The 26,759-nt window shown below is 45.0% G+C and overlaps 1 protein-coding gene and 1 long non-coding RNA gene across 15 annotated transcripts in view; both read right to left on the minus strand.

The window, feature by feature from the left end:
• Positions 1-317: 317 nt before the first annotated feature.
• On the minus strand, positions 318-8,532 carry LOC107079159 (uncharacterized). 2 transcript variants are annotated; one of them, XR_001480128.2, is made up of 6 exons: positions 8,418-8,532; positions 4,536-4,747; positions 2,296-2,381; positions 1,373-1,447; positions 990-1,156; positions 318-567 (listed from the first exon to the last, which is right to left on the minus strand). It is a non-coding gene; the product is annotated as an uncharacterized lncRNA (long non-coding RNA). The 2 variants fall into 2 exon arrangements; XR_001480129.2 differs by lacking the exon at positions 8,418-8,532 and adding an exon at positions 5,008-5,720.
• Positions 8,533-10,965: 2,433 nt separating this feature from the next.
• Positions 10,966-26,759, minus strand: part of rtkna (rhotekin a) — a 107,227-nt gene continuing 91,433 nt past the window's right edge. For 10 of the 13 annotated variants that reach the window (XM_069187480.1, XM_069187479.1, XM_069187478.1 and 7 more), the window contains 2 exons: positions 26,614-26,718; positions 10,966-15,491 (listed from right to left, as the gene is read on the minus strand). In XM_069187480.1, coding sequence (XP_069043581.1) covers positions 14,935-15,491; positions 26,614-26,718 — 662 coding nt within the window. In that variant the 3' untranslated portion in view covers positions 10,966-14,934. The other 3 variants (XM_069187489.1, XM_069187491.1, XM_069187490.1) reach the window with 3 other exon arrangements.

The following is a 26,759-nucleotide window of genomic DNA, read 5'->3' on the forward strand; positions in this document are numbered from 1 at the left end:
AAGTTATCTATGTAAATAACAGAGCAGTTTTGAAGACAGCCAAGACCATAAAACATCATACTACAGTTACCGTATGTCAATGTTACTCTTTGCGTCTGGACAGTACTGTTTTTTAAACAAATCGTTGAAGACATTAACAAAAACCATTAGCATTCACACACTCAAACAGTGAGATGGTTAGTACTGTTCTGTGGAGTTAAACAAATAGTCAAACATGATTCTGTTCCTTTTTCTGTTAAATTATTTTATCTGTAGTAGTCTGGTGTTTCTGCACTGTCCTTCAACAGTACATTTCCTGCTTTAGCACATAATAAACTCCTGGTTCAGGTTGTAACTGTACAGTTATATATTTTATTGTACAAACAGTAACAGCATCTCCTTTCACTGAGTCACACGTTTGAGCCTTGCCTGTTACACACAGTCTTCCGTCTGTGAAAAACACCCTCAATTTCTTTCCGTATGACTGGACCACCAGCCCTGGCTGCTGGATTGATTTAGCCACCTTGGTCCCTGTAGAGCTTCAGTGTCAATTATATCTGCCAATGCAGTTGCTTTGCGCGGTTGGCTCTGGAAAATAAAAATACTTTTTTTATACTTATATTGAATATATTGTATTACCGTAAGAGGTTGTATTGGGCTTTTGTAAGGGTTACAGGTCAAATTTAACTATATGCGAATTTAAGTCAACTGTACTGACAGAGCTTGCTCTAGCGCAGAGCACAGGTTTGACACTTTCTATTGTAAAAGACTGTGTAAAACATTCTTTTACCATGTTAGCTGCATCTTAAAGGTCTTCTTTTACCGATTTCCTTATCAAATTCACTCCTGTTTTTACAGTTCTAATAAGAGGCATGAGTTGTGATAATGATTGCTTATCACGATCACTCCTGATATAGCTGGTACAACCTGCATGAATACTTCCTACTAACAGATTCGTAATGCATTAGCAATGTTATTGCGTCTCACTCTCCACTTCCAGCATTGCATACATGTTCACACATCCTGCAGTGTAACAAAGCTTTCTGCATTCTCTGGAGACACTTCCTGGTACACCTGACACCAAGCAGGAGGCAAGCTGGGCTCCCAAGAATGGCTTGGCTAAGACTTTGAATCTGAGGTCACCCGAGTGCATTCCAATGATGGGACTTCTCATGATCTGAAACTCAAAAAAGGCAAAACCTGAAAAAACACCGGGACAACATGCAAACTCCACAGATAGGTGTCCAAAGCTGGAATTGAACTCAGGACCATAAAGCTGCAAACTACTGTCCCCCCCCCCAGCCTGCATTCAAAACTGAGCTGCCCTATCTGAGCCATCAGTCTTGGCTTGTCTCAGCCCAGCACATTACTGCAGAATGTGTTTGTTTTATACCTGTCAAAGTGCTCATATAGCACAATAACTTCTGACCCTCTTCATATCTTTTGATGTCGATGAACCGGCCAGGGGCTGGAAAAGAAGTGGCAGCAGGCAGTCTGAGACGTATGACAAGAGTGACAGAAGCTTCTGGCGTGTGTTGAACACCTGACAGATCAACCCACAGAAGCAGAAACCTCTTTTGTTGTTCATTCCTACCAAATCCACAAACTTTACATTCATAAAATGTCCCTTTTACACATTAACATTATCTAGTGACATATCAATAATCTAATAGATAAAACATCATCTTATCCTGTAAAGGATTATGGGAAGTCAGAGACTGTCCAAGACACACACAACACTAGGTAAGATTTATAGCACTTTCCTACTCTACCCCTGGACAGGACAACAGCTGTGCAGGAAAAACATGGGGATCACGCAAACGTCACACAGACAGGCAACAAAGACCAGAACTGTGAATCCAGAATTCTGGAGACAGGAGGGAGCAGACATACACGCCCCATCATTCTTTCAAACCAGCACTAGACACCTCTTCAACAAGTGGCAGGTTCATGACTGTAGTCCTGGGCATTGTATTCTCTATTCCCTTCTTGAATCCTGTATACTCTGCTCCAGACTGGAGCAATTTGGTTCTGATATGAGACAGCACCTCTTTCACATTCTGTTTCATACTACTCATCAATGAAGCTCAATGAAGCTCTTATAAAATCCTCCTTAAGCCTACAGAGAAGGAATCAGATAGGCCTGGAAAGGGATTAAAATGATCCCTTGATCTTGAACTTGATCCCTCATCCCTTTAGAACGAACTGTCATCCTGTTTCCCTTCTTAATCCTCTCTCTAAAATCCTCGAGTAAAATCCCCAGTGTTGAAGAAATTATTTTTATCAGCATTGTGAGTGCCATTTTTTCTCACTCACCAACACTCTCTCTCAATCACCCCTGACATTCGGAGGAACCACAGTAGCTCCGGCCAACACCACTGTCCAGGTTAGGTTAGTCCCATCTGTGAAAGAGAAACCCCTCACCATCTTTTCCCACTAGACATCAGTCACAGAGTTCCACAACACAAGCCCCATTGGCAGAGCACAATTAGCATAGTCTTACAATGACTATTAACAACAGATCAGTTTTAGCAGGAACGTAAATCAGAAAAAACAGATCATTAACAAATGTATGACTATGTATACAACAGCTATAGACTTCACAAGAAAATGCTATTTGCTAATGTAATAAAATGACTTTGTGGTGTGGCGAGTTGGCACACTGCCGTGAACAGTCTCCGGTGTTCTGATGTGATATATTATGGAACAATCATAATTTCATGGTGCTCTCAGCACAGTAGTTAGGAATAGTTCCAAATTGCAAAATAATTAAGAAGCTAATGTCCATGTTGAAGACCATGGCCTTCAAGGGGTATAAGGCTTCTTATGAAATACAAAAGATGTATATTTTACAGTATGAGGCTTAGGACAAAACTGCACACCTGACCTTTCTCCTTTTCATTCTAAATTGAGCAGTTATATGGTAATAATTCAATACCAGATTACTATTACATTTAATGATAGTGCTAATTTAAATATTGCAGTAAACGTCTTCACTATATAGGTCCATGTCCATGAAAGTTCTAAAGATTAAAACAGGCCCTTACAAAGTTCTTTTCTTTTCAGGGTAGTTTATGTGACAGGGTGTGCATGCATAATCAATGAGATTGTTAGAAGTTTGATCTCAGGTGGCACAGTGGGGCAGTGGTTAGCTCCTGGGTTCATTTCCAGGGAGGCTATATATGTTGAGATTGTACATACTCCCCCTGTTTGTGTGGGTTTCCCCCCACAGTCCAGAGACAGGCAGGTTAATTGGATTCTGGGCAAACTGGCCCTTGTGTGAGTGAGTGCCCTGCAATGGACTGGTATCCCATCCAGGGTGTATCCTGCCTTGTACCCATTGCTTGATGGGATAGGCTCCAGCTCAGCCTTGACTCTGTATTGAATTAAACGGTTAGAAAATGGGTGGATGTTCTGTCTCAGTTTAACAACAGCCATAGCAGAAGGGCACTGATTACTCTTCTCTCAACTGGTCTTCATAGGGATCTGTGCGCCAGATCATCGCCGCTGGATCGATAATTCAATCAGGGCCAGATTTTGGCGTCTGTAGGCCCTCGGCACTTTCACTCCGAAGTGTGCAAAAAGAGGGGTGAACACCAATTGAATGACATCGATTGACACGATGCACTTTAAACTCTTCTAACGCTAAACCACATGATTGACGGAGCGAGTCGAGCGACCATCACTTAGATACTTCTAGTGTCTAGAACAGCCGCTAGAGAGCGTAGGATTATTGATTAGGAGAACCTAGAGTCGATCGCAAGCATGTTGTTTCAGCTCGTTTTTTGCTAGTCACTAGTGATTCCCTCCCTCGTAGGCTCCAAAACGTGTTTTTTGTAAGCCCTAGGCAGTGTGCCTACAGTGCCTAAAGGGAAATCCGGCACTGGATTCAATATTACCTGAATGTAAACTGACTATCACCAGGACACAATATTGAATTCTAGTAACTAAAAAGTTACTTTCAAAATAAATACCAAAGTACAATCTTTGCGAAGGAAGCAGAAAGCTGAAGAAAAAGAATATTTATTTCTACATTATATTGGAGGTGCCACCTGGTATAACCTGTCCCCCAGCTTGTAGCTCTGATATTGCAAAGCAATGCCTTCGGGCTGTGTGCCTAGTGCACATTGACAGGAAGTGTTTGGATTAACCAGTCGTACAGGTTGGTAATACAATATTACAGGTATGCGTAGCTGTTCCACATGAATTACCAGCGCTGGCGCCTCGTCCACTGTCTGAGTTACTGTAATGATGCCGCAGGTCGTTTTCCAGAGGAGAATGTTTTGAGCTTCTTCAAAGCTACACATGCTGTTTTAACATTGTTTTTGAAAATCCAGAAACGGCCCTAATAATAATCTGGGAGGCGTACTGTATATTCCTTTCTCTTATCTGTGATCAGATGTGATTGAATCAGACCACACTGCCCAGATGAAGCTTGTTCACCAGGGACTCCCAGTTGGAATGTTAGTTTCATGCTGCCACTCTTGTGGCGTGTTTGAAACTGCTTATCAAATCATGCTCGGGAGAAAAAAACAAACAAAGACTCATGTGCTCACTCTCAAGCCTGGGAAACGTGCTCTCTTCCCTCCTGTGACACTGCCGTATCGTCTTCCTTGCTGGCGGGGTTTGTCCGGTTTGGTCGCATTGTTGCTGCAAAACCAATTTGTCCCAGAGGACAGTAGAGCTCGAATCGGACTCGGGACTGCCCCTCTGCGACCCTGCCTGGTGCCTCTTGCTTGTCGGGATGGGCTCCGGTGCCCCTGCGGCCCTGTATTGGATAAAGCAGTTGGAAAACCGATGGATGGGTCGTGGTCGCCTGGCCTGCTCTGCCTTATTTACCGGAGCTGATTCCATGGGATCCTGTTCGTCGGTCGTCGGCGGGAAACCAAATGAGCAGGACGCGCCTAAGGTTATGCTCCTGTCTATGATATTGCTCGTTTATTTCCACTAAGGACCTGAAACTACGCTTTTCCTAACAGGAATTGTATATGCTGCACTGGCAAAGGTAATTTCTATAAACAAGCATACCATACTGTCCAGTTGCGGTTGAGCACAATTTGGACAGTAACAGCTCCAGCGGTGGGCACAAACAGTGCTGGGGGCCAATGCTGTTTTGCGGACAGTGCCCATAGGAAGGTTCTCCCCAGAGTCTCCATTATGTCCACATTCAAGCCACAGAGCCTCATTGGACCAGAGTGTATCCTGTCTAATACAGCCTTTGAAGATAAGATAAGATCACTTTATTTGCCATATGCAATTTCTTGCATTAGGAATTTGTCTTTTCGCATACCCCAGCTTGCTCTCCATGAGACACAGACACACAGATGGGGAGAGAGAAGCTTGGGGTCAGAGCGCAGGGTCAGCCATTTATACAGCGCCCCCGGAGCAGCTGGGGTGAAGGGCCTTGCTCAGGGGCCCAACGGAGTAGGATTCCTCTGCCGGCCGCGGGATTTGAACCGGCATCCTTCCAGCCACCCTTTTTTTTTTAAGATAAGATCACTTTATTAGCCATAGACAATTTCTTGCATTAGGAAGAAGTAAAGAACTGGAGAAAAGTTATGTGCTTTCCTGTGTCCCACCCTGGGCTAGCACATCTGCCACATCTGGCCTCTCTAACTGGACATATGAATCCCTCCCTTACTCCCATTGCCTGGACTGGTGCTGCAGAATGACTGCAGTGTTTATTATTATTATTATTGTGATTATTATTATTGTGATTGTTTTTATTGTTATTGCTGTGATTGAAATATTCCAAACTTACAGACACTTTAGAAACATTCTAAAGTTTCTGCACATACAACAGAGACTGAGGATTTCAATCCATCAAGGTGTTGTGTCTCACAAGAAGCAACAGGGTGGGACGGAATGCCAAGAAGATTCTGCTCATTCCCAAACTGAAACAATTCTAATTAAGCAACAGCAATTCGGTCGTGTTCTCAGCTGATTTGATTTCAGGTGTGGTGAATTTGAGACGACCGTCCCGCAGAGCGAAGCTGCATTTTTTGCCGCTGATTGTGAACCACGAGACTGGTGTGCTGCTCTTGAGCAAGGATTTCTCCAGTGCCCACACCCTCCACCCACCCCTCCCCCTCATTCGACAATGTCAGCGATCCAAACAACGAGGAACCGAAAAGCGAATGTACTGCAAGATACCATCTTATGCCTTTTGCTTCGGTTTCAATCTACATGTAGGTGTTAATTTAGCAACTGTCACTGTGGATGGAATGTGTGTCTTCTGACAATTCCGTTTTACATGATTTATTTATATATATTATATACATTTGACTGTCAATTTCAACCACAGAGACATGCTGTTTTATACAGCTGGGTATTTTACTGAAGGAATCAGAGTACAGTCTCTTTCACTAGGCATGACCTCACCTGGGATTTTAAGTCACACATTTCCAGGTAGAGGAGGGAGCCCTCAACACTGTTTCTTAATAATAATAATAATAATAATAATAATAATAATAATAATATTCCAAAAGGGCACAAATAAATCAAAAGGTTAAATGAATGATAATGAGCCTTCCCTTGAAAGGATTTGGCCAAGACTATACCCACGTGGTTGGTATAGATAGATGCACATAAGTTCCTTGTTCTCTAGCACATCTTTGATGAACACAGCATAATTCAGAGGAAATTGGTTAAACAAATATTTACCAACAGGCAATAATACTCTACACACAATATAAACATAAAACACACATAGTACAGGAGATGTTTACAGACAAGGCGTCCAAGAGGCCTAATGTCATATCCACCCAGGACAGTCCCAGACTCAAACCAAACATTCAACTCTTAATGCCTGCAAAGGCCAGAATAAGAGATAAGCTGCCTTCTAAACTAAACAGAATGCAACCTACAGTTAAATCTCTCTTTCTCTGCAAACCTGGATGCCACACATTAAATAACCGTATTCTAAAAAGCAGTGATTAAGCAGAAGAGGCTGTTTTTAACTGAGGGATTCTTTGCTTAGGAAATTAAAGCTTCCTAAAATCTGTAGTGTAAAGAATGTTTGTTGTTTTAACCGGATTTATTAGCAATGAAATTATGGAGACCGGCCTGACAAGGTGTAGCAGAGAACAGCCTGTGTTATACACCCCCAGATTCCATTCCGTTCCCGAGTCACTGAAGTTGAAATCAGTCAATACAGCAGCGTGACTGGCTCCCAGCAAGAATCCCTTACAAGGCAGCTCTTAATCAGACACAATATGCTGTATGCAAAACTAACTGCTAACAATCGGCACCATTTATCAGATCAACAGTGTGTAATCCAAACATGTCACTGTCATGTTAAGACTTCTTAAGTTATACCATTGTGTTTGTCCAGGGCAGTTCTCTGCCGAACCGCAGCTGAGCAAATGAAAGAGGGGAAGGGATGCTTGGTAGACTCAATTGTGAGGGTTTGCCCTCAACTGTCTGTGTTAAAGGCAGGAGCGGAAAATGAATGTGGTCCATTAGATCTCAAGTCAGAAGAGCTAAAACAGACTCAGTGAAAGGAAAGGCAGGCAAAGACAAAGATGAGAAATGCAACTGCCCCAGTACAGGGGAACTGATCAGTTTTCCACAGGAATGCAGCACCTTGTATTCCTTGTATGATCAGTATTGTGCAAGAGCATACGCATCAGACTGCACATGGTGTCTCCCAGGCTACTAGATATTGATGTGTTTCCATTATAGGCATGGTCTGGTATCATGTACATTAGGGCCACTTCAAATAAGCAGAGTGCTAAGGCACTCTGAGGCACGAGTCCTGTTGCACAGAACGTGAGCTGGAAGCCATGTTCCATCAGCAAAACACTCTGAGGAGGAGTTGTGCTTGGTGTGTCTGAGAAAGAAGGGAGCCAATAGGTCTGCTATGCTGGCCTCTGTGTTTAAAAAAAAAGTTCATACACTGTGCTTAAGTGTTGGTTTAAAATACTTTGCTGCATGTGAGGATTAGACATGAAAATATACTCAGCTGCTAATGTCATGAGTCACCTCGCCTTCTCTGCTATTTTGTTCATCACAGCTTACCAGTATCGTGTCCAATACCTACTCAATAGCAGCTCACATACTCCTATCTCCACAGCAGACAATGGTGATACGAGCGTTTTTAATTTACTGGAACAATTCTAAAAAAACAATCTGTAGTTTACTGATACAACATGAAACATGCATAAAAAACAACAAAAGTCACAACATATTTGTGAATCTATCTGCTGTGATAAGAATGGTTGATTGTTCACTCAGGATTACAAACATAAGATTTAACGTCACAAATTAAAATCAATCAACAATGTGTGTCCTATCTACCTTATTACCTGTCATAGGCAAATCTCATATAGTCACATTTAGATTCTCGAAGATAAGTAAATATACATTAACTGCTTTATTAAACTCATTTGGAATAATTCTTGAGAATTATAATATGAAGAAGGAAATGTTATACTCACATGATGTGATGGACAAATGTAACTTGATGAGTTGGACCCTCCTGGTTAGATTGATATTAAGCTGCGTCGGGTTGTCTGTCAACCAGTTTCTTCAGCTGCTCGCTCTGTGCTGGGAATGTCCTGATGTGGAGAGGAGATAGATAGAGAGAGGAGACGTTTCCTAAGCATTGCTGAGAACAGCTATGCGAGAAAGTTATTTTCCTGCTGGACTTCAATCTATCAGTCTTGGACTTCGATTGAAACTATGGAGTATTCAACTGATTCTCAACTTTCACTAGTCGATATTCACTTTAACATAACCAAGCACTTAAGTTGTCACCACAATTTAATCCATAACACCCAGGTCTCCATCTCTTTACTTTACAGCCATCCCTAGACCTCAGCAATATATCACCAGGCCGATCTTGTGTGCTCGGGGATGCATTGCCATTTGTGTCCCTGATGTAGTAGCAGCCAGGTTTGCTGTTTCCTTACTCTGTCTCACTCTGAGAAACTGCATGTCTGTCTGCTGATGTTTTGGCACAGGGGAAACCTGTGACTCGACCTGTGCCATGGGGTTGAATACTCAAGAGCCTGGTGATTAATGTAGACAGAAAGTAAAGAGTGTGTGATATACAGTACATGGGTATTTGAGAAAAGTCCAGTTAAGACTAACTGGAGAAGAAAGATCATGCAGTCTTCTTAAAGAGGGACTTACAAATAAGAACTAAGATCCTGGAAAGGGTCTGCAACAGCAGAGCAGAAAAATTAACATTCAGAAAACCAAGATGGGAATGCTGGGATTAAGGTGGTGGGTGTGTCAGTGTTTGACATTTATGCAACGTGGTATTTTAGCCACGGTGGCCCAGAACATTACCCACAGTATCTCACTGCTCTAGGCTGTAACTCACGTTACTTAAAAACACTAAGAATCGAAAGAGGATTTCAAAGGAGCATGCATGTTTTGCAAGCAAGATGCTGATGAATTCCCTCAAATGTCATTTCACACTTGGGATTACTGGCCACCTCCTTCCATCTCCCGGCTCGCACCTCAGGAACATCAGGCAGCAACACAAGGGCCACTCAAAACCACTGCATGGCAGTTATTAACTGAAGTTCGGGAGGGGGCTTACAACGGCAAGCCAATCACACACAGCCGTGCCTAGTCACTATCATTGCGAGACTAGCTACATGAACTGGACTCACGCCTCCCCTCACATTCGTCTCCAGGAACCCCCCTCCTCCACCACCCCCACCTTGCAACTGCCCCACGGTCCACTCGGTCTGAAAGGGTTCGAGCCTCCTCGTCCTGTGGCCAGGAGGCTACCTCTTCACCAAGCTGGTTAAGCCAAACGTTTCTCAACACGTATTCCAAAGCACTGTACTCTTGGAAGCTGGGAAGTCGTTGTTCCTAGAAAGCTTTCGTTAAGCGGCACAAATCGTGCTACCTTTTCCAAATGCCTTTGTGGAATTATTTTAACAATGTGTTTTGGAATATGTACAGGACCTATAATTCTGTAACTTAAATGGAGTAAATGGAGTTACTTGACAGCAAGCACAAAAACAACTACACAGGCTGCGTGTGACAAAGCAGAGACAGTGTAGCTAATTTAATAATGGGTTAGAAAAATGTTCCAAACACCCAACACTGCCACTCTGCTGAGATGAAAACAGTCACTGTGAAGTCATTTATATTTAATTTACAAGAATTCAGCTCCGATATAAAACAAAAGTATGTGAATATGTACCATTTTTTTCCACCCGGTTTTCAGGAAACAACTGCTGGGGCCCATACTGTAGACATAAAAAGAACTGATCTATGATGACCTTCAGTGCTGTGGTTATCACACACCTGCTGGTTTGCATTCCAGCTCAGCCCTCATTTACACAATTGGACACAATCCAACTCCTGATTGATCTAATCGTAGGACTAATTCAAACTTTTTCGGCTCTTAAATGTGTCAGATGAAACCATGATAAACTGGTTGCCACTATCGTGTTTGAAAAAGTAACTAGGGCTCCGGGCCTTTGAGAAGAAAAGGGTTCCAATGTACAGTACCAGCTTGTTGATTTCTGCGCCCGAGAGAAGGGCAAAAGCCCAGAACACTACCATGTCAAAATGATATATCCCACAGACCAGTAGAGTTGTCCTGTTCTAGAACATAGCAAACACTGGATAAAAAGTACATCAGGACACTTTTTATACCCTCAGCCTGGAACCAGTTTCTTGTTGAAATTACACAGATTTAAAGACTTGTGTGCACATCTGCAAACGTTAATGTTAGAGACCTACTGTACATATAAGCTAAGCTGGTTAAAAAAAATCTCAAAAGGATACTAACATTTTAACAAGTGTAAAAAGAAATACATGATCTCTACCAAGGTATTCTGTGTTGCGATTTGTGCAGCAGTCTCTACGCGCTATCAATAACATCACCTTTAGCAGCTCAGAGATGCCAAAAATGTCCTTTAACCAGATTTTTATTCTAAAAACTCTAAACAAACTTGTTTTGGAAAATCAAGTTTGGAAACAGTAACAGGAAGAAATAAAAAAACAGCTCAATCATAATTCATAAAGTATTTTTAATTTATTATTGTACACTTCGAGTTAAATATCTGTTATGACACATTTCTATTCTTCCTGATGTTTTTTCAGCATGCAGCTTACAGTGAGCTTTGATCAGAAACTTCTTCAAACTGTCAGGGGTTCCCATCTGGGCTGAAATAGATTTGTTCTCTTCTGTTAAAATAATATATCCATATAGTTGTATGTATAACAAAATCAATGATGCAAAATACTTTTTAACAATCTCAAAAAGAAGAAAAAGTTAAATTACAAAACTTTACAGTAACAAATGCTGCATTACATATTTACTATTTAGTGAAAGTAGCACAGCTCATTAAATTATCAGAAACACAAGAGGCATAGTTTATAGTCATTATTAAATAAAGAAATAGGAAGCTAGAGTTACCATGGAGCAGCTTGCACCATGTTGTCTGAATACAACACGGACTGCTTTATGTTATTCATCAAGACAAAAGCCTGCTGGGTTTTTCAATACGCTTATCCTCCTCCACAGAACCACCTGAAGTTACACTTTAAAACTATGGTCCCAGCCAGTTTGTGCAACACATACCCCAGCTGAGACTATAGTTATAGTGCTGTATAGTCTCCATTATATCATACAACATCTGGACCACAGGAAAATATCTGATTTATACAAGACAACTACATTTTGGGGGGCGGGAGCAGTATTTCATGGGACAAATTTAAGTGGGATAAGATCAGGTTGGCCAGCTTTTACTAAGCTGTAGGGAATCTGACGAGGAATTCTGAAATGATCACACCCATTGTTTCAGAACAGCACTTCCAATCTACATCCACAGTAAGAAGAAAACGACCTGAGGCCTACTCTTTAAGTCTTCAAGGAAAAACAAAAACTCAGTGTTTTTAAAGTTGGTTTTGAGAAGCTTTCTTAAAATGTGGGACCATTTCAGCACCAGTATCAAACTACTGTTATTCCCTGTCAGTACATCCGCTGATCTGCTCATTCATGGGTAGACCTGTAGTAAACCAAATACAAAATGCACTAAAAAGAGAAGCTTGGAGAGCTCCGAGCAGCGCTCTCAACAGTCAGGGGCAGGTTTCCCCTTGAGGTATTTGCAAAACATTTTCCCACTCACACCAATCCCCTCCACTGTCAAAGAAGAGTGCCTTAGTGACGCTTACAGAGTCAAATCCATGGTCTGCATCACCTGCATGCAAAGCCTGCAGTGCAGCACTCTGTAGCACATGCACCAGTCCGTTCATGCAGAATCTGCAGAGATGGAGAGGCCATGCTGTACTGTTGTAATGAATCCAGACCGAGTCCAGGACTGTAAATGCATCTGCTTGGGAGTACAGGCTGGATGAGCATTACTGAAGCTACAGTATACAGGAGCAGTGCAGCCTGGTCTCAGGCCGGAACGGGATTTCCTGAGCTTTGGCTAAAGACGCTGCACTAAGGAAAGGAAATGGAACAGAGATGCATGTCGGACATGCAGTACATCAGTAACTTCTTAATACTGTTGATGCAAAATTTACACAGCAGTGGGGTATTCAGAGGTGGAGGCCAGACCGAGGACAACTAGCCCACACTGTCACACTCCACTCCCACTTCGCCCTCATGATTTCACTCCCCTCCATGGTCCTGTACTCTCCCTCTGCGCTTTGGTTAATTAAAAACACTGGTAAGTGCATTCTGAGCTACGATTTCCACATTTACATGTCTAAACCGAATGCAATATGCATAATGTTTTTAATATCTGTAATTAAGTTGTACTAAATTTTACTGCATTGTTGTATTCAAATAAAGTACACAGCAAAAGCCAAAATGCCTCTTATTTTATTTTCAATTATCTCATATAATTGGCTTTCATATCTTTACTCTTTACTTGTCACCAAGCCATTTAGGATATTGTAAAGAGTTGGGTTTTTTTCATCAGAGGTTTCATGTTAAAAATTAAAAACATCTACTATAATATCTAAACTGCCTTTTAAGATACTGCATATTTACATGATATTAATATCTGTATAACAGATAAAGTTGAATGTATATAGATGATAAGTCTTGCTATTATTCGTTATCTAATCTGTATTCAATTCCAGTTTATCCATCAATGCTGGTACAATTCTTCATGTATGAGTAATACACAGCACCTTCCATTTGGGACTAGATAAAACTTCAGGCATTGCTGCTTCTATAAATAAACCAATATCTGCCAACCGTACTCAAAAGTCACTTACCAAGTTTTTAAACCAGCTGTATTTATCTGTCAAAGACGTGGGATAACCTTGCAGTCACAGATTACACACTGATGAACGTATTCTTTGGGAATCCGGCTGCAGTGTATGATAACCCTGTTTCGGTGGCCAGCGAAGGGAGGGATATTCAAGCCCCTGGAGGATACAGACTCTCCAGAACCTAGCATGGTGGTGAACACGTTTTTCTAGATGTTCCCCTAAATAGTGAACTTGGCAGAAGTGAAGCAGGGAGACCCCTTTTTTTTAAACAACCCCCCGACACTCATGGTCACCCTTTTGGGCAGCGTTTGCCCCTGCTGAGCTGGGGAGCAGAGAGAGCGAACAGGCAGGCTTCTGTCCTTTCACATTCCCCGGAGTGCCCCCAGTGTGGTCAACACCACTGCCGTGCGCTCCAGGGGACACGGGCACGATCAGTCCTCTGGACACCCTGGCCGAGGACGCAGCTCTCCGAAGGCGTGTGAAACCAGCCGGAGCTGTGGCCGCCTGCGAAACGTTTGATTTTTTTAAAAAAAAAAGTCTCGGTATGAATTGCATCAGAAATATAAGGAGACAGTACAAGGACTGTTTTAAGTTCAAAACAGTAGAGCTCAAATTTCAACTGGTAATTTCAGAGTCTGTGCTTATCTCTCACGTACGCAAGAGGGTGTTAATCAGGGAAATGGCATGACTCCAACTTTGATCCTTGTAGAAAGGGAGGAAATATAAATCCTTCCAGGGGGAACCTCTTTGTTTTTCACCTAGAAATGCTGCCGGGAGAATCCATCGCGATCCAGTGCCTCCTTGCCCAGAGGGATTGTGGGCCTTGTGTTTGAGGAGGAGGGTATGAGCCGGACTGTGGGGGGCTCTTCTTTCACCCTCCCGACACCGGCAGCTAGCTCTCCGAGAAATCCGCCTTTTTAAAAATCACTCACTCCTGAGACATCGTCTCATTTCTGTGGGATCTCACCTTTCCTTTTTAACCACCCCCCCCTTACAGAATCCACACATGATTTTCCAGTTTGAGCTCGAGCTTTTTCACCTGCTGCAGACTCCACTCAGTTTCTAAAAGCCCATCAGCAACAGCGCATATATCCTGGGAAAAAAAAACAAAACAAAACAAAACACAGAGCGCATAGCAAAGCCTGTGAGCAAAATGGGTGTTGGCCCTCTCGATTCATCTCATTACCGGTGGAGATCAGCTTGTGTTGACCGTCACATCTAATCAGCTACACAGAACAGACGCCTCGTCAAGATGTCCTCTCAACGAACGTGTTGCCGAGATTCCGGGGGGGGGGGGGCTAAATCAAAACCAAACAGCCATACTTGACTGGCACATCCCCGCTGCCTTTGATCCTTTATTCCAAAAAGCCCATTCCCATTCCCGGTGCAGGACATGCAGCTGGATGCAAAACACGGGGACGGCGGTGCAATTCCAGGCCACGACGGTGTCGATTCAACGGGGTCTTTCGGGTGAACTGGGTGAACTCAACGGGTGGGACGGTCTAAGTGCTCTCCTCCCATCTGAAGTCCCCCAGCCTTCGCTGAAATCCGCTCCCCTCCTCCTTCCTGGCCGGCGCTGGGGCAGCTTGCTGAGGACACAGAGGGGATGGCTGTGTGGGGCAGATTTAGAGGTTGATGAGTCAACGGTACCCTTCCCGACCTTCCACCAAACGATGTCTCCCGGGTGGGGAGAAGACGATGCCCTCTCGGTCGCCACCGGCGACGTGTCCTCTCCCCCCCCCCCGGCTGCGCGGCCTACACCTGCGTCTGCAGCCAGCTGCGGGGGTCCAGCTTGGCCCGCAGGTTCCTGAGGCTGCGCCGCGCCGGCGAGGGCCGAGAGAAGGGGGCGCTGTCCGACTCGGGGGTGGTGCTGCCCTCGCTGGAGCTGTTGCTGGAGGTGGAGGTGGAGCTGGAGCAGGAGAGGCTGGGCTGGGCGGCGCGCGAGGCGGCCGATTGGCCCAGGCACGCGGGGACACTGAAGCCCCGCCCCCGGAGGCTGCTGAGCTTGGCGTCCAGGGAGAGCGTCCGCGGACGGGGCCGCGGCAGGGGGGACTCCCAGGCGCGGCGGGCGCTGCGGGGGCTGTCGCTGTCGGAGGAAGGCGGGCCTCCCTGCGCGCTCCGCGGGGGCCGTGATTGGAAGTAGGGGTAGGGGTTGTGTCCGGCTCCCCGATGGGGTCGCTGGCACGCCGGGGAGCCCTCGAAGAGAGCCATCCAGGGAGGGGAGGCCCCCAGGGGTCCCCTCAAGTCAAACTCCTGCACACGCTGGGCCAGGATGTCGGTCACTGTCCCGATGTCATCAGAGGCATCAATAACTGCGGGGAAGAGAGAGAAAGAGTGAGGAAGAGGGAAGAAAAACACTGCGCAAGAGAGACGCCTCTTCTGCTCCAGTTAGTGCCACAGACAGGACAAGCAGCAGCTCAAGGGACATGACTCCACTCCTCAGCCTCACTCTTCTCCAGATGCCAATTCTTTGCTTATTACAGTATAGATGAAGACTTCCAGCACGTCAACAGCTCCCAAGCCTCCAACACTGTGCCTCCTGTCTCAGAGTACCCAATGGCTTCACTCTCTCAGACAGGTCCACATACAGGACAGCAGCTAGAGTCCTTCTGGTGGTCGATCTTCTGGGGAAAGCCTTTAATTTTGCAAACCCATGACTTTCTTTAAGAAAAAAATGCATAGAGCTGAATCACATATTTGAGCATAACTTGTCAGTGCTGGGGTCTGTGATGTAAAACACCTTATTAAACAAATTCAGCACTGATAGAAGCAGTATTAAACTCTGTCTGAGGCCCCAGAAATAATCACTTACATTACCTCAGGATGAAAGCTCTAGCCTTTCCTTACTGGATTTATGATATATAATTAACTTTAAATCTTAAATATACAGAGTGCTAGTAAAATCACTAGCAGTTAAGAATCACTAGTACTCCGAAGAATCCCCTTAAAAGTAGCAAATAGACTTATGATCACCTTTTTTACAAAGTTTTAAGTACATATTTTTCTTAATAACTGCTTTAAGTTAAAATATTGACTTAAACACCATTACCATCTGCATCGTATTATATTTAAGAAATAGCAAGAACAGATTCAGCTTCTGATCACAGAAAATGCACAAATAAAAGCAGGGGGTAGAACAGAAAAAAATCAGATTCAAAACTGTTGCCATTAACACTGATATACACATTTTCATTCATTCATTCTTGGATGATTCTGAAAATGGGGCATTCCTCATGTTCTCCTTTAGTGCTGCAATACGGTTTGGTTTCGAGCAGCCAGATTGAGACAGTAAAGGCACATGTTGGTCCAGACTTCTGTTGCTCCCTGTACAACTACTCTCCATTCGTAATCCCAGAATCACAGGTCACTTGCAACATTTGCTCAGACAAGAGTACCGAGAACTTCTCTGGTTGGCACCAACGTCTGAGCTGGGGGGGTTTGTGAGTGACAGGAGTATGGGACTCTGGGCTTGGGCCATGATCTCAAGTCCTGCCCGGTGGTGTGGACTTGTAGGCATGCCTGAGATTCTGAGTTAGGAAGAGATCCAGTTGTGCTTGTCTCAGTATATGAACGACTTCTGCTCAAAGCATGGCACTAACTGGTGACATCAGAGTCCGGGGCATCACCAGGATGTTACCCGATAGAAACATGTGGTCAAATCTGTTAGGTAGGTGTTTAGTCTTGCCTGCAAGTGGGATCTAAACACTACAGAAAAAACCTCACCGTCTTAAAACAGGTGGGATATCTGTCTGGTAAAGGTAAGAACCGTACATACCTGACGGAGTGTTAATAGTAAACTCTTAACTATTGTCCGATCGAGACCACTGATGCTTATTTGTACTTATTAAAAATAAGTCACAATGATAAGAAGATTGGTGCATGAAGTGGGAACACGAACGGAGCTACTGTAGGTACCAGCTCTAAATGGACACCAGTGAGATGCCATCACACCTGTGCGAACTCCCCTCTGCGGGGCTGTTGGGTGGGGGTAAGAGGCTACACTGCCGCCCTGCTGGAGGTTGTGGTCTTTATCTGTAGAGAGATTTCAGGCTGGGAACTCTACCCGCCTTGTATGCACAAGAAAAGCTCTTTCTCCTGCACGGACGCTTATCTGTCCTGCTGAGAACTATGCCTGTAATTCCTGCCATCTTGCTTTTGATGACTGGCACCTGCAGGACCCGCCTGTGTTCTGTCCAGGCCGGACTTCCTGTCTGACTCTGGAATTCGCATCCCGGGTTGCTCCAGCCTTTACCAGGGTATCCAACTTGCCACTAAATCATTCACAACAGTGCCAATTTCTCAGACCGGTTCTTAAACCCTCAGTAACACAATAAGTTCATCGACGTGAAGAGAAACATTTCACACAATTTTGAATTAAGCACAAAATTGTGAACTTTGTGAAAGTACCGTAAGTTGCCATGTGGTCACAAACTCGCATTCGAGTTCCCCATGAATTGCGGCCCTTCCTGCTCACTAGTCACCGTAATGACAAACGTAACGTGACGCATGAGAGAATCCATGCGGGCTGTACAGATATTTCTATACAGAAATGTTCCGATGTGATCTGCATGCAGAATCAACAAGTAGCATCTGCTGGCAAAACCATCTTGAAATCAAAAGCAATATGTCGCCTGGATTAAAAGAGGTGTATTCACATGGCTGCTTCACCTCACTGGACGTTTTGCTGTCTCGTTTTGGACTGCAGAACATGGTGCTGCACATGCCTGGAAATTTATTTTGTGTCTATTTTGTGGTGTAAATTGCAGTTACCAGTGACTGTGTGCATTTTACTTTTCTTGTGGTTTGAAGTGCACTCATCAATGCCCATTCTCAAAATCTGAAAAAAAAGCATTGCAGATCCCCTTTAAATTTAAATTATATATCATTCAGTCTTATGTTTTGCTACTGCCCAGTGAATATTCTCAACAAAGCTCCCAAATCTTCTCCTGCCACAGTAACTTCTAAGGAATCTTATTTGAATTTAATGTGAGCACCCTGTCTACAACTTGATTTGTGCATTGCAGTTTACTACCAAAGGCTAGGGTTCTGGACTCATCCAGGTTGCCAGTTCAAATCCCAGGTGAGACACTGCTGTTGTTCTCTTGATCAAGGTACTTCCCCCTGAATAATTATACCATGCTGTACAAAATGTTGCATTTGCTGAAAGTGTCACCCCAATAAATACTAAAAGAATGGATTGCATTTGGAACACATCGGTGCACAGCAAGGCTCCACTGCACAGCAGGGAGCAAGGACTGACATCACCCCCCTGCGTGCGCTGTGATAGGTTCGAACATCCTTATCACGGTGAACATCAGTGTGGAGCCGGTGACTGACATGTGCACCTGCTCCAGAGAGAGACTATGCCAAATCTGAAAAAAAAAAAACCACAACAAAACAAAGAGAAAGACAGCTTAGTGTCTTAGTGGGGAATTTTGGATGACTGTCTCTTCCTGGTTGCAGGAATGTCAGAATCGTTAGTATCGTTATCACAGGGTTTCGGAGTGCACTCCAAGGACAGGCAGCCCTGTAGGGAAGCTTGGTGCACAAATAAAGCCAAGTGAAAATGCACCCAGGAAGGTGGGGCAGAACAGGTTTCAGACAGATAAAAGATTTGGAGATTAAGAAGAAGAAGAGCAGACTGTTACATTTCACAGCCGATGCACAGAGACTAAAACATTTAGGGAGCTTGTCACTTTTCATTGCAGCGAGCATGCGTCACATTAATGTCAAGTGCACAGTGACTCTGACACAGTGAGGCAGGAGGAGCACCGGAGCAGCTTCCCTGCATCAGTCAGCTGCTCCACCCCTCTGCAGCGCGGGGTCCCTTCCTGAGCTCTTCCCCTGAAGTACTGCAGCCCAAAACACTTGACAGAGATTTCCTCCTTTCCTCCAGAAGGCAGCCTGCTGACTGTGCACTCCCAGGTGACCCTGGCGTCTCCTGACAGCCCTCAACTGAGAGAGCCCCGGGAACCGAACGAGAGAGAATGTGAACACTCGTAACATTCTGGGACTTATCCTCAATGTGATCCAAAGTACAGACACGAATGCAAGAACACCAGAAAGCCTCATTGAGGTCTTGTTTTTCACCTTTCCACATTTGTAACTGAACATCTTGATTCATCTGGTGCACCACAATGAGTGTATTCCCAATTTCATGAGGCAGGCATTATGGGAGTAAAATCTTACGCCTAAAAAAAATAAATTACTTTTTTACATATATTCAAATGAAAGCAGAGTGACTAATGACGGCTGGCTACAGTTTGAAACAGACATGCCAAAAAAAACATCCTTTTACTTTTAATACAGAGCCTTGTTCAAAGCCCAGAAGGGATTTCACCACGAGGCTGCGCCCATCTACGATATACAAAAGAAAACTTACTGACAGGATGAGGTTTCAGAACCTGGAGCAGGAAAGACAGAGCAAACACACATCTTGAGGATCGCCCTGCAGGTGTGGGTAAGGAATCGGGACGCTTTTGAGATACTCGTTGAGCGCTGCCTGCTGTCGACAGCTGCTGCAACAGGTATATCGCAAGGCAATCTCAATTCATGATCGAAGTGGCTTCTTATTGTATCGTTGTGTTTTTTCCCCATTATTTTCCCCCCAACACTGCATCTCACCAGCAAAAACACTCCCGAGTATTTTTAAGCGCAAAGAATCACCAGCATGAGTAATGGCTCAAGTACAATGCTTTCTTCTGAGACACACTGTGCACAGAGGAATCCTACTCCGTTGGGCCCCTGAGCAAGGCCCTTCACCCCAACTGCTCCAGGGGTGCCGTATAAATGGCTGACCCTGCGCTCTGACCCCCAGCTTCTCTCTCCCCGCCTGTGTGTCTCATGGAGAGCAAGCTGGGGTATGGAAAAGACAAACTCCTAATACAAGAAATTGTATATGGCCAATAAAGTGATCATATCTATCTTATCTTACTTGGGGCACATCGTTCTGGCTATTATGGTCTAATGGAGAACTGCTACAGCATTCAAGTGAGGTCAACAGGCAGACATTTCACGAACGTAGCACACTGTACCTTTAGTGTTCCAGCGCTAACCAGCCACCACAAGCATTCTGTAGGCAAAGCCTCAGGCCTGTCTACAATTTCACTGAGTTATGTGCAATATATCATTTATAGAAGGAGAAGAAATACTAGGAATTCCTCGCATGTGTACAGTGCTTTTCATTCCCGAGAGCTCTACGTATAGGAGGGCGGCTACTTCACCCACAACTACAGAGCAGCCCCTGCACTCGTGATGCCTGACACCTGTTGGGCACGGGCTGTCCTACTACACATCAGTGCCAATTTAGACACGTAGACATTGTTGTAAAATGCTCTTAAATAGAACTGAATTATTCTTTTTACCAGGTAGGAAACTATGAAATTGCTTCACCAACTGAAATAAAGGAGTGCCTTAGTCCTTAGCCTGCAAGTCCACACTTTCTCGGACAGTGACAGTCCTGATATTGTCTTCAGCATACTGGCAACGGGTTGGAAATTGTGGTCCAGATGGAAGAGCGCCACCTACTGGTCCACTTGCAGAGGGAGCAACCTGTTTTTTATTTGAGATCTCAGTCTCCCATTCTGGTATTGACCAGGGCCCAGCCTTGCTTTGTTCCTGAGCTCTGATGAGATCAGGTTAGAAGCCGGTGGCTCTGATATCATCAGCCATACCAGAGGACTTTATTCAGGTCCGATATGTTCCAGTGTGTCATCTTGCAAAATCAAATCTCTTGTCTTCTCCAAAACATCACTTTATCCACAGGTCTCAGAAACACCTTCTCAAGCTCCAGCTGCAGGAACTGGGTTCTCCTCCTGTCCTAAGCCAACGCCGTCCAGACGGTGGTCTTGTGATTGAGCACGCTTGCTTAGTTCCCCTATTTCTGTCTCCTTCTGTCTTCTTCAGCGCCTCTAATGTACAGTTGCAGTTTTTTTGGGAAGTTCTTATCATGCTGTGATTTTCTTCAAGAACATTTAATATTTTCACACTTGTTTCTTTCAGACATTACAAGACATTAGTGCAATACTTCTTCCAAACTCTAAGTTGGCTTATTAGATGTTGATTATACATTTGGCATTTTAAAATTTAAAAATGCATTGTCTTGCCTAACAAAAAGGTTAGTAGACTATATTTTCATTGGTTGGAAGACACAAACATTTTGCCCTCTTGCTTTCATAAGTAATTACTGATTCCAAAATACAAGAGTTAAGTAATCTTGCCAATTTATTTTCACAGACAGTGCAGAGATATTGTATGATTGTTGTTTAATTCCCTGCAATATTAGCTGGCGTTGTCAAAACCTCTCAACTGTAGTAAACAAGCGGATACAAATGTGGAGCATCACTCTTGTAAAAGGTTCCCTGAAGGAATCATTACTTGTCCTGCAGTAGATTTACTTTGGCAAGCACAAAGCAGGCTTATCAGGTGCAGTTCCCAAATAAGCATTGTTTGTTTAGCTGAGTCATTACTAAAACATGTGTGCAATAGGTCTAATTGTCAGTCTTCACTCAACTGGAAAAAATTAGCGTCTGACATATTTTGACTCCTGCCCTTTTGAGATCTCGTTTCCTCGCCATCAATTAGCATCCCAGAACGTGCTCGCCTTGCCTGCATTTTAGTCACCTTCACTGTTTATTGATCTACTCTTTCTCTGCCCTTTGTGCAAAATTGTCGTGACCGATTTCATGCGCTGGCCTTTCATGGGATACCCTACTGAAAGTTGACGTATTTATCCAGAATGAGTTAGTGGAAAATTAATACTTTTTCAAAGCATTCCAAATTTCAATAGTGAAGACAACAGAGCAACAAGCAAGTGTGAGCAATGTGCAATTTTCTGAAAAGGTGTTGCGCGAGACTGCACTGGCGTTCCAACATTACAGCTGCTGAAGTTTACAAGCCAACAAAAAGAAGTTATGGGGAAGACAGCTAATCAGCAGCTTTTAGTTTATTTCAACATTGTTCATTGTTTTACAAAGTGAATCAATATAAGAGATCATATAAGGGCTCAGGGGCCCAATGGAGTATGATTCCTCTGCCGGCCGCGGGATTTGAACCGGCAACCTTCCAGCCACAGGCGCAGATCCTTAGCCACAGAGCCACCACTCCGCCCGAAGCTTTTGTGGTATACTCATCACCCACTGCATTTAACTAAGGTCTACCTGAAAACATAACGTTCATTTTCATTACCTAGGCATGTTTCTCTTTTTCTTTCCATGCATGACTTTGTACGTCCTTGACAATGGAGTACGGTGCAGTGTTTTGTGAACATACCAGCACGCCTGTCTTACAATCTGCTCCACATCCAGTCCTACGTGACTTACAGGTACAGTATGAAGCTGAAGCAGACACATGAACATTTTTTACGTATTATTCCAAACTTCACGCTCAGCACAGCATAGTAAATGAAATAAATAGGTCTATGTAATGACCATGTACAGGCAGTGGAGGAAAAAATGGAAACACCAATGAAAAGTTACTTAACAGGGCATGGGGGCATCACGTACTGCCAGTGTCTGGGTTTCTGCAGGAAGGATGCACCCAGGGCACATCCTGGAGGGGGTGCCAGTCCACCACAGTGCACAGACACACACACACACTCACGTCAGGGCCAGCTTTCCCGGAATCCAATTCACCTACCAGTATGTGTTTGGACTGGGCACCCAGAGGAAACCCACATGATCATGGGGAGAACATGCACAGATAGCACCCCAGGTCTGGAATGGAACCCAGAGCCCCAGTGCGATGCTAACCACTGTGCCACTGTGCTGCCAAGGAGGAAATTCTAAAAGAATATCCCATAAATGATCGCCTGGTTTAAGGGTCTGGTGACTGACAAGGTCATGACACATGGATAACAGCGTCAAGTTCCTCAAACGACGGAGGGACCTCACGTGGGCTGTGGAAGGGGCCAGTGTCATCCAGGTGGAAACCCCTCCCAGCAGGAAAGAACTGCAGCAACATGGGGTGAAGATGAAGAGCCACCAGAGCCCTGCCCTGCTGGAACCAGGCACTCCGGGCTGTGGAGGTCATTAGGTTGGCACGGCATGTGCACTCATCTGTTTGTCAAGAACATGGAGAAGGATGATTCATCTGACCGGATCACATTCTCCACTGCTCATTAGCCAACTCGCAAACATGCACCATCAACTTTACCATGACATTGCAGAGTTCTTAGCAGACTGTTTTTGATGAAACTGGCTGCTCGCGCCCCAGCCTGAAATCTGCACGCCACTGATCTTTAGCGGCTTGGGTGTTTCACCTTGCACCTCAAATGAAGGCACAGATTTCACGATTCCACTCTTACGCCCACTGTCGCCCTCTGCTGTCGATGTCCTGCCCACAGATTTCCATGCTGACATCACCTTAGACACCACAGCTCTAGAAACATCAGCAAGTTACCCTGTCTTGTTCACTGAAGCTCCTGTCAAACGCGCCCCGGTAATCACCCCTCTTTCAAAGTCACTGAGGCCGCCTCTTGCAGTCATGTTAGCAATATTTACTGGCAAGGCCTGAACAGCACTTATATGACCCTAAGCATGCTGGGATACTTGTTTGCTTAACAAATAAGCCACAACTGTTTGGAAGCCCCGACTTTCCGTAGACTTGGTGTCCCTCACCTACTCAGGTGTTTCCATGTTTTTGCCCACTGGCTGTATAATACAATATTACTCACTGTTACGTGCTGCCCACTGTGCTGTGACACAGCTCCGACTGTAATGGGTGGCGCTATACAGGACAGGATGTGTGCCAGACAGAGGGCAGACAGGCTCCCCTGTAACTGTGCGCTCAGGGGGCTGAGAGGCAGATGGGAGCGAGGGGGGTGGTTACTTCACCTGTCGCTGTAATAGGAGGAGAGCAGAGCGCGGATCTCGGCGGACACAGCGTTATCCTGCAGGAGCAGCCCCTCGCAGGAGGGGGAGGGGAGAGGGGGGCCTGGGGGAGGGAGAGGCAGGCAGGCGAAGAGGAAGGCCAGGGCCGGTGTGAGGGGTGAGAGAGCGGAGACGAGGAGGGTGAACGGGGAAGAGATGAATATGAAGGGAAGGGAGAGGATCAAAGACACGGGCAGGCAGGAGCAAGGGAGGAGAGAGAGAGAGAGAGTCGGCGTGTTAGAGAAAAGAGAAAACGCATACACAGTGCAGCACAGAGAACAAACGGGCTGGGCTGGCCTGGCGGCTCGTGTGGCCCAGACCGAGCCAGCTGAGCCCAATCAGGCACTGAGAGAGAGCAAAGCCACTCAGAGACAGGAGAAATCAAAGGGTTTGGGCTCCTTTTAACCTACAAATGTCTTCAGAACTTGTTCAGTGAAGAAAACTAACACTAGTGTCTCTTGGGTGAGTTTTGAGATATATCATGGAGATCCATGCATAACAAAAATACCACAGCTTTCCTTAGATATGTGCATGTGTGTACCTCCAAGACTATTATTTTTTACAAGTTTGGCCTCTACGTTACAGACTTCAATCCACCTTCATGTGCTTTCTGCTCCAGGAAATAAAACCCTGCTGCTTCTGCAAAAGAAAAATGGTGATTCCAGTATTTATGTAGGTGTGTGTGAGTGAAACAAATAGTAAAGTAACTTTCGCAACAACCAAATATCCATTAATATATATATCTAAATATCTCTGATACATCTTAATATCTAAAGAAGATGTTCCACATACCAGGATTAACACAGAGCTTGAAAATATTTAGGGGCGTGTTTTTACTGTATGACTCATGAACACAAAACTCGTCCTGGAACAGATTCACCTACAGCCTCGGGGCCAGCGGACAACAATGACAACAGCAGCCCCATCTGTCCTGAGATCCCCGGCGTCTGATTTGAAGGTGGAATTGCTTGGAATTTAAAAAACATGCTGCCAGGGATTAATGAATCATGGCCCGTCTCGCTGTATACTTTTTATCCTAAGCAATGCTTTTTTCTTTTTGTTGTTTTGTATTTGTTTTTAGTCTTGTGTTGTACGTTGCACCCCCTGCTGCTTAAATTGCCCCCTAGGGGATGAATAAAGTATTTTGACAGGCCTGCTGTAAGTCTTTTACACCCACACACTCACCCCCAGACAGATCTGCCAGCAAGCTTATCTGTGGCAGGGTCAGGGTGCCGTTTTCCTCGAAGTTAATTAGCTCACTAATTGAGGTTCCTTTTCCCCGTAGCCTCTCTCGCTGCAGCTCAATGCTTCAGAACTGCTCTTGCGCTTCCTCCATATTTCGATTATCCAGAAGAAAACTCTTCTTAGGAGTTAACAAACATAAAATCTTTTTTTTTCCCCTAAACAATACTCATCAGAACAGATGAATGCTTAGAAATGACAGTAGGCCAATCAGAGCATCAAATCTGTTTGGGTTTTTCAGTAGAGTAGCTATTTGATCAAGGGATCTCACCCAGCCGTTTCCTGAAGAACCCAGGGTGTGGGTGTCAACACCATGAGCTGGACAGCTAAATAATTAACACAGATCTTCGCCATACTGAAATAGCAACTTGCCCATTTCTCCAGCCCTCTAGAGCCCATTGGTATATAGGTCTCGTCATGATCGTCTGTGTCAGGCCCTGCATGATGGACAGGGCCAGGACCCAAGATCCCAATGAGCTGGTGTCTGCTTCGTTCGATGCCCAGGTGGAGTGTCAAATGCACATCACCCTTGCGGCTAGAACGCTCGCTGGGCATAGCACAGCTCCGCAACGGGACATGTGTGGGACAGGGGCAATGGGACACGAGGACAGCTCGCAATGCCATGAAAAAAACAAAGACAAATCCAGTCGACTGCGCTGGTTAAACGGGCACCTGACTGGCCATCACCCAGCTTCGTACATCCGATTTATAGAAGCTGGTAACCATTAAGACTCAATATGAAAGACATGATTGCCCAACTGACAAAGGCAAACTCTAACACGGTATCACAGAGCCAGGGGCCTTCGAGACTCTGAGGCCACGTGCTGCCCGAGCTGCCCGGGCGCCTCACCCTCTGCCAGGGCTGTGGAGGGACTCAGCTCCCATGGGGGTGGTGGGGCTCAAGGACCTGTGCCAAGGCCCAACAAGCAGGTCCAGCTCCTCACCTCTCACCATGCAGGTGAAGTTAAAGTAAGAGGCCAGATCGTCCCTTCCCTTAGCTCTTGCGATCTGGGTATCGGTGGGATCGCACTGGGATCTTGTAAAAAATCTGGCTCTCATCCAGGGCCATCACAGACCAGATAGTCAGGGAGTCTTCAGACACTGGCCAGAGGGAGTGTAAGATCCAGTGGATTAGGACTTGTTAAAGCACTTCTTACTGCATACGGGCAGGGCACCGGTCCAGTAGAGGAGAAAGGAGCCCTAATAAGAAGGCCAGGCAGGTGCTTGTTCTTTCCCGCTTGATGGGGTTGACAGAGCCCCAGGAGGTACCTGGATAGTCGGTGTGCGGGTGTCCCACGAGGGAGACGTGCGAAGCAATCCTTACCCATCTCGTGGTACAGCGAACCCTGTTTCGCCATGACGATGGGTGGTTTCCGCGGAGACGGAACCTCGATCTTCATGAGCTCATCGCAGCACTGCTTCCACTGACCTGCGGGGGGAGACAGGCTGTCAGTTCAACCCCGGGCACCC

This window comes from Lepisosteus oculatus, chromosome 3 (assembly GCF_040954835.1).
Source record: "Lepisosteus oculatus isolate fLepOcu1 chromosome 3, fLepOcu1.hap2, whole genome shotgun sequence".
NCBI classification, from domain to species: domain Eukaryota; kingdom Metazoa; phylum Chordata; class Actinopteri; order Semionotiformes; family Lepisosteidae; genus Lepisosteus; species Lepisosteus oculatus.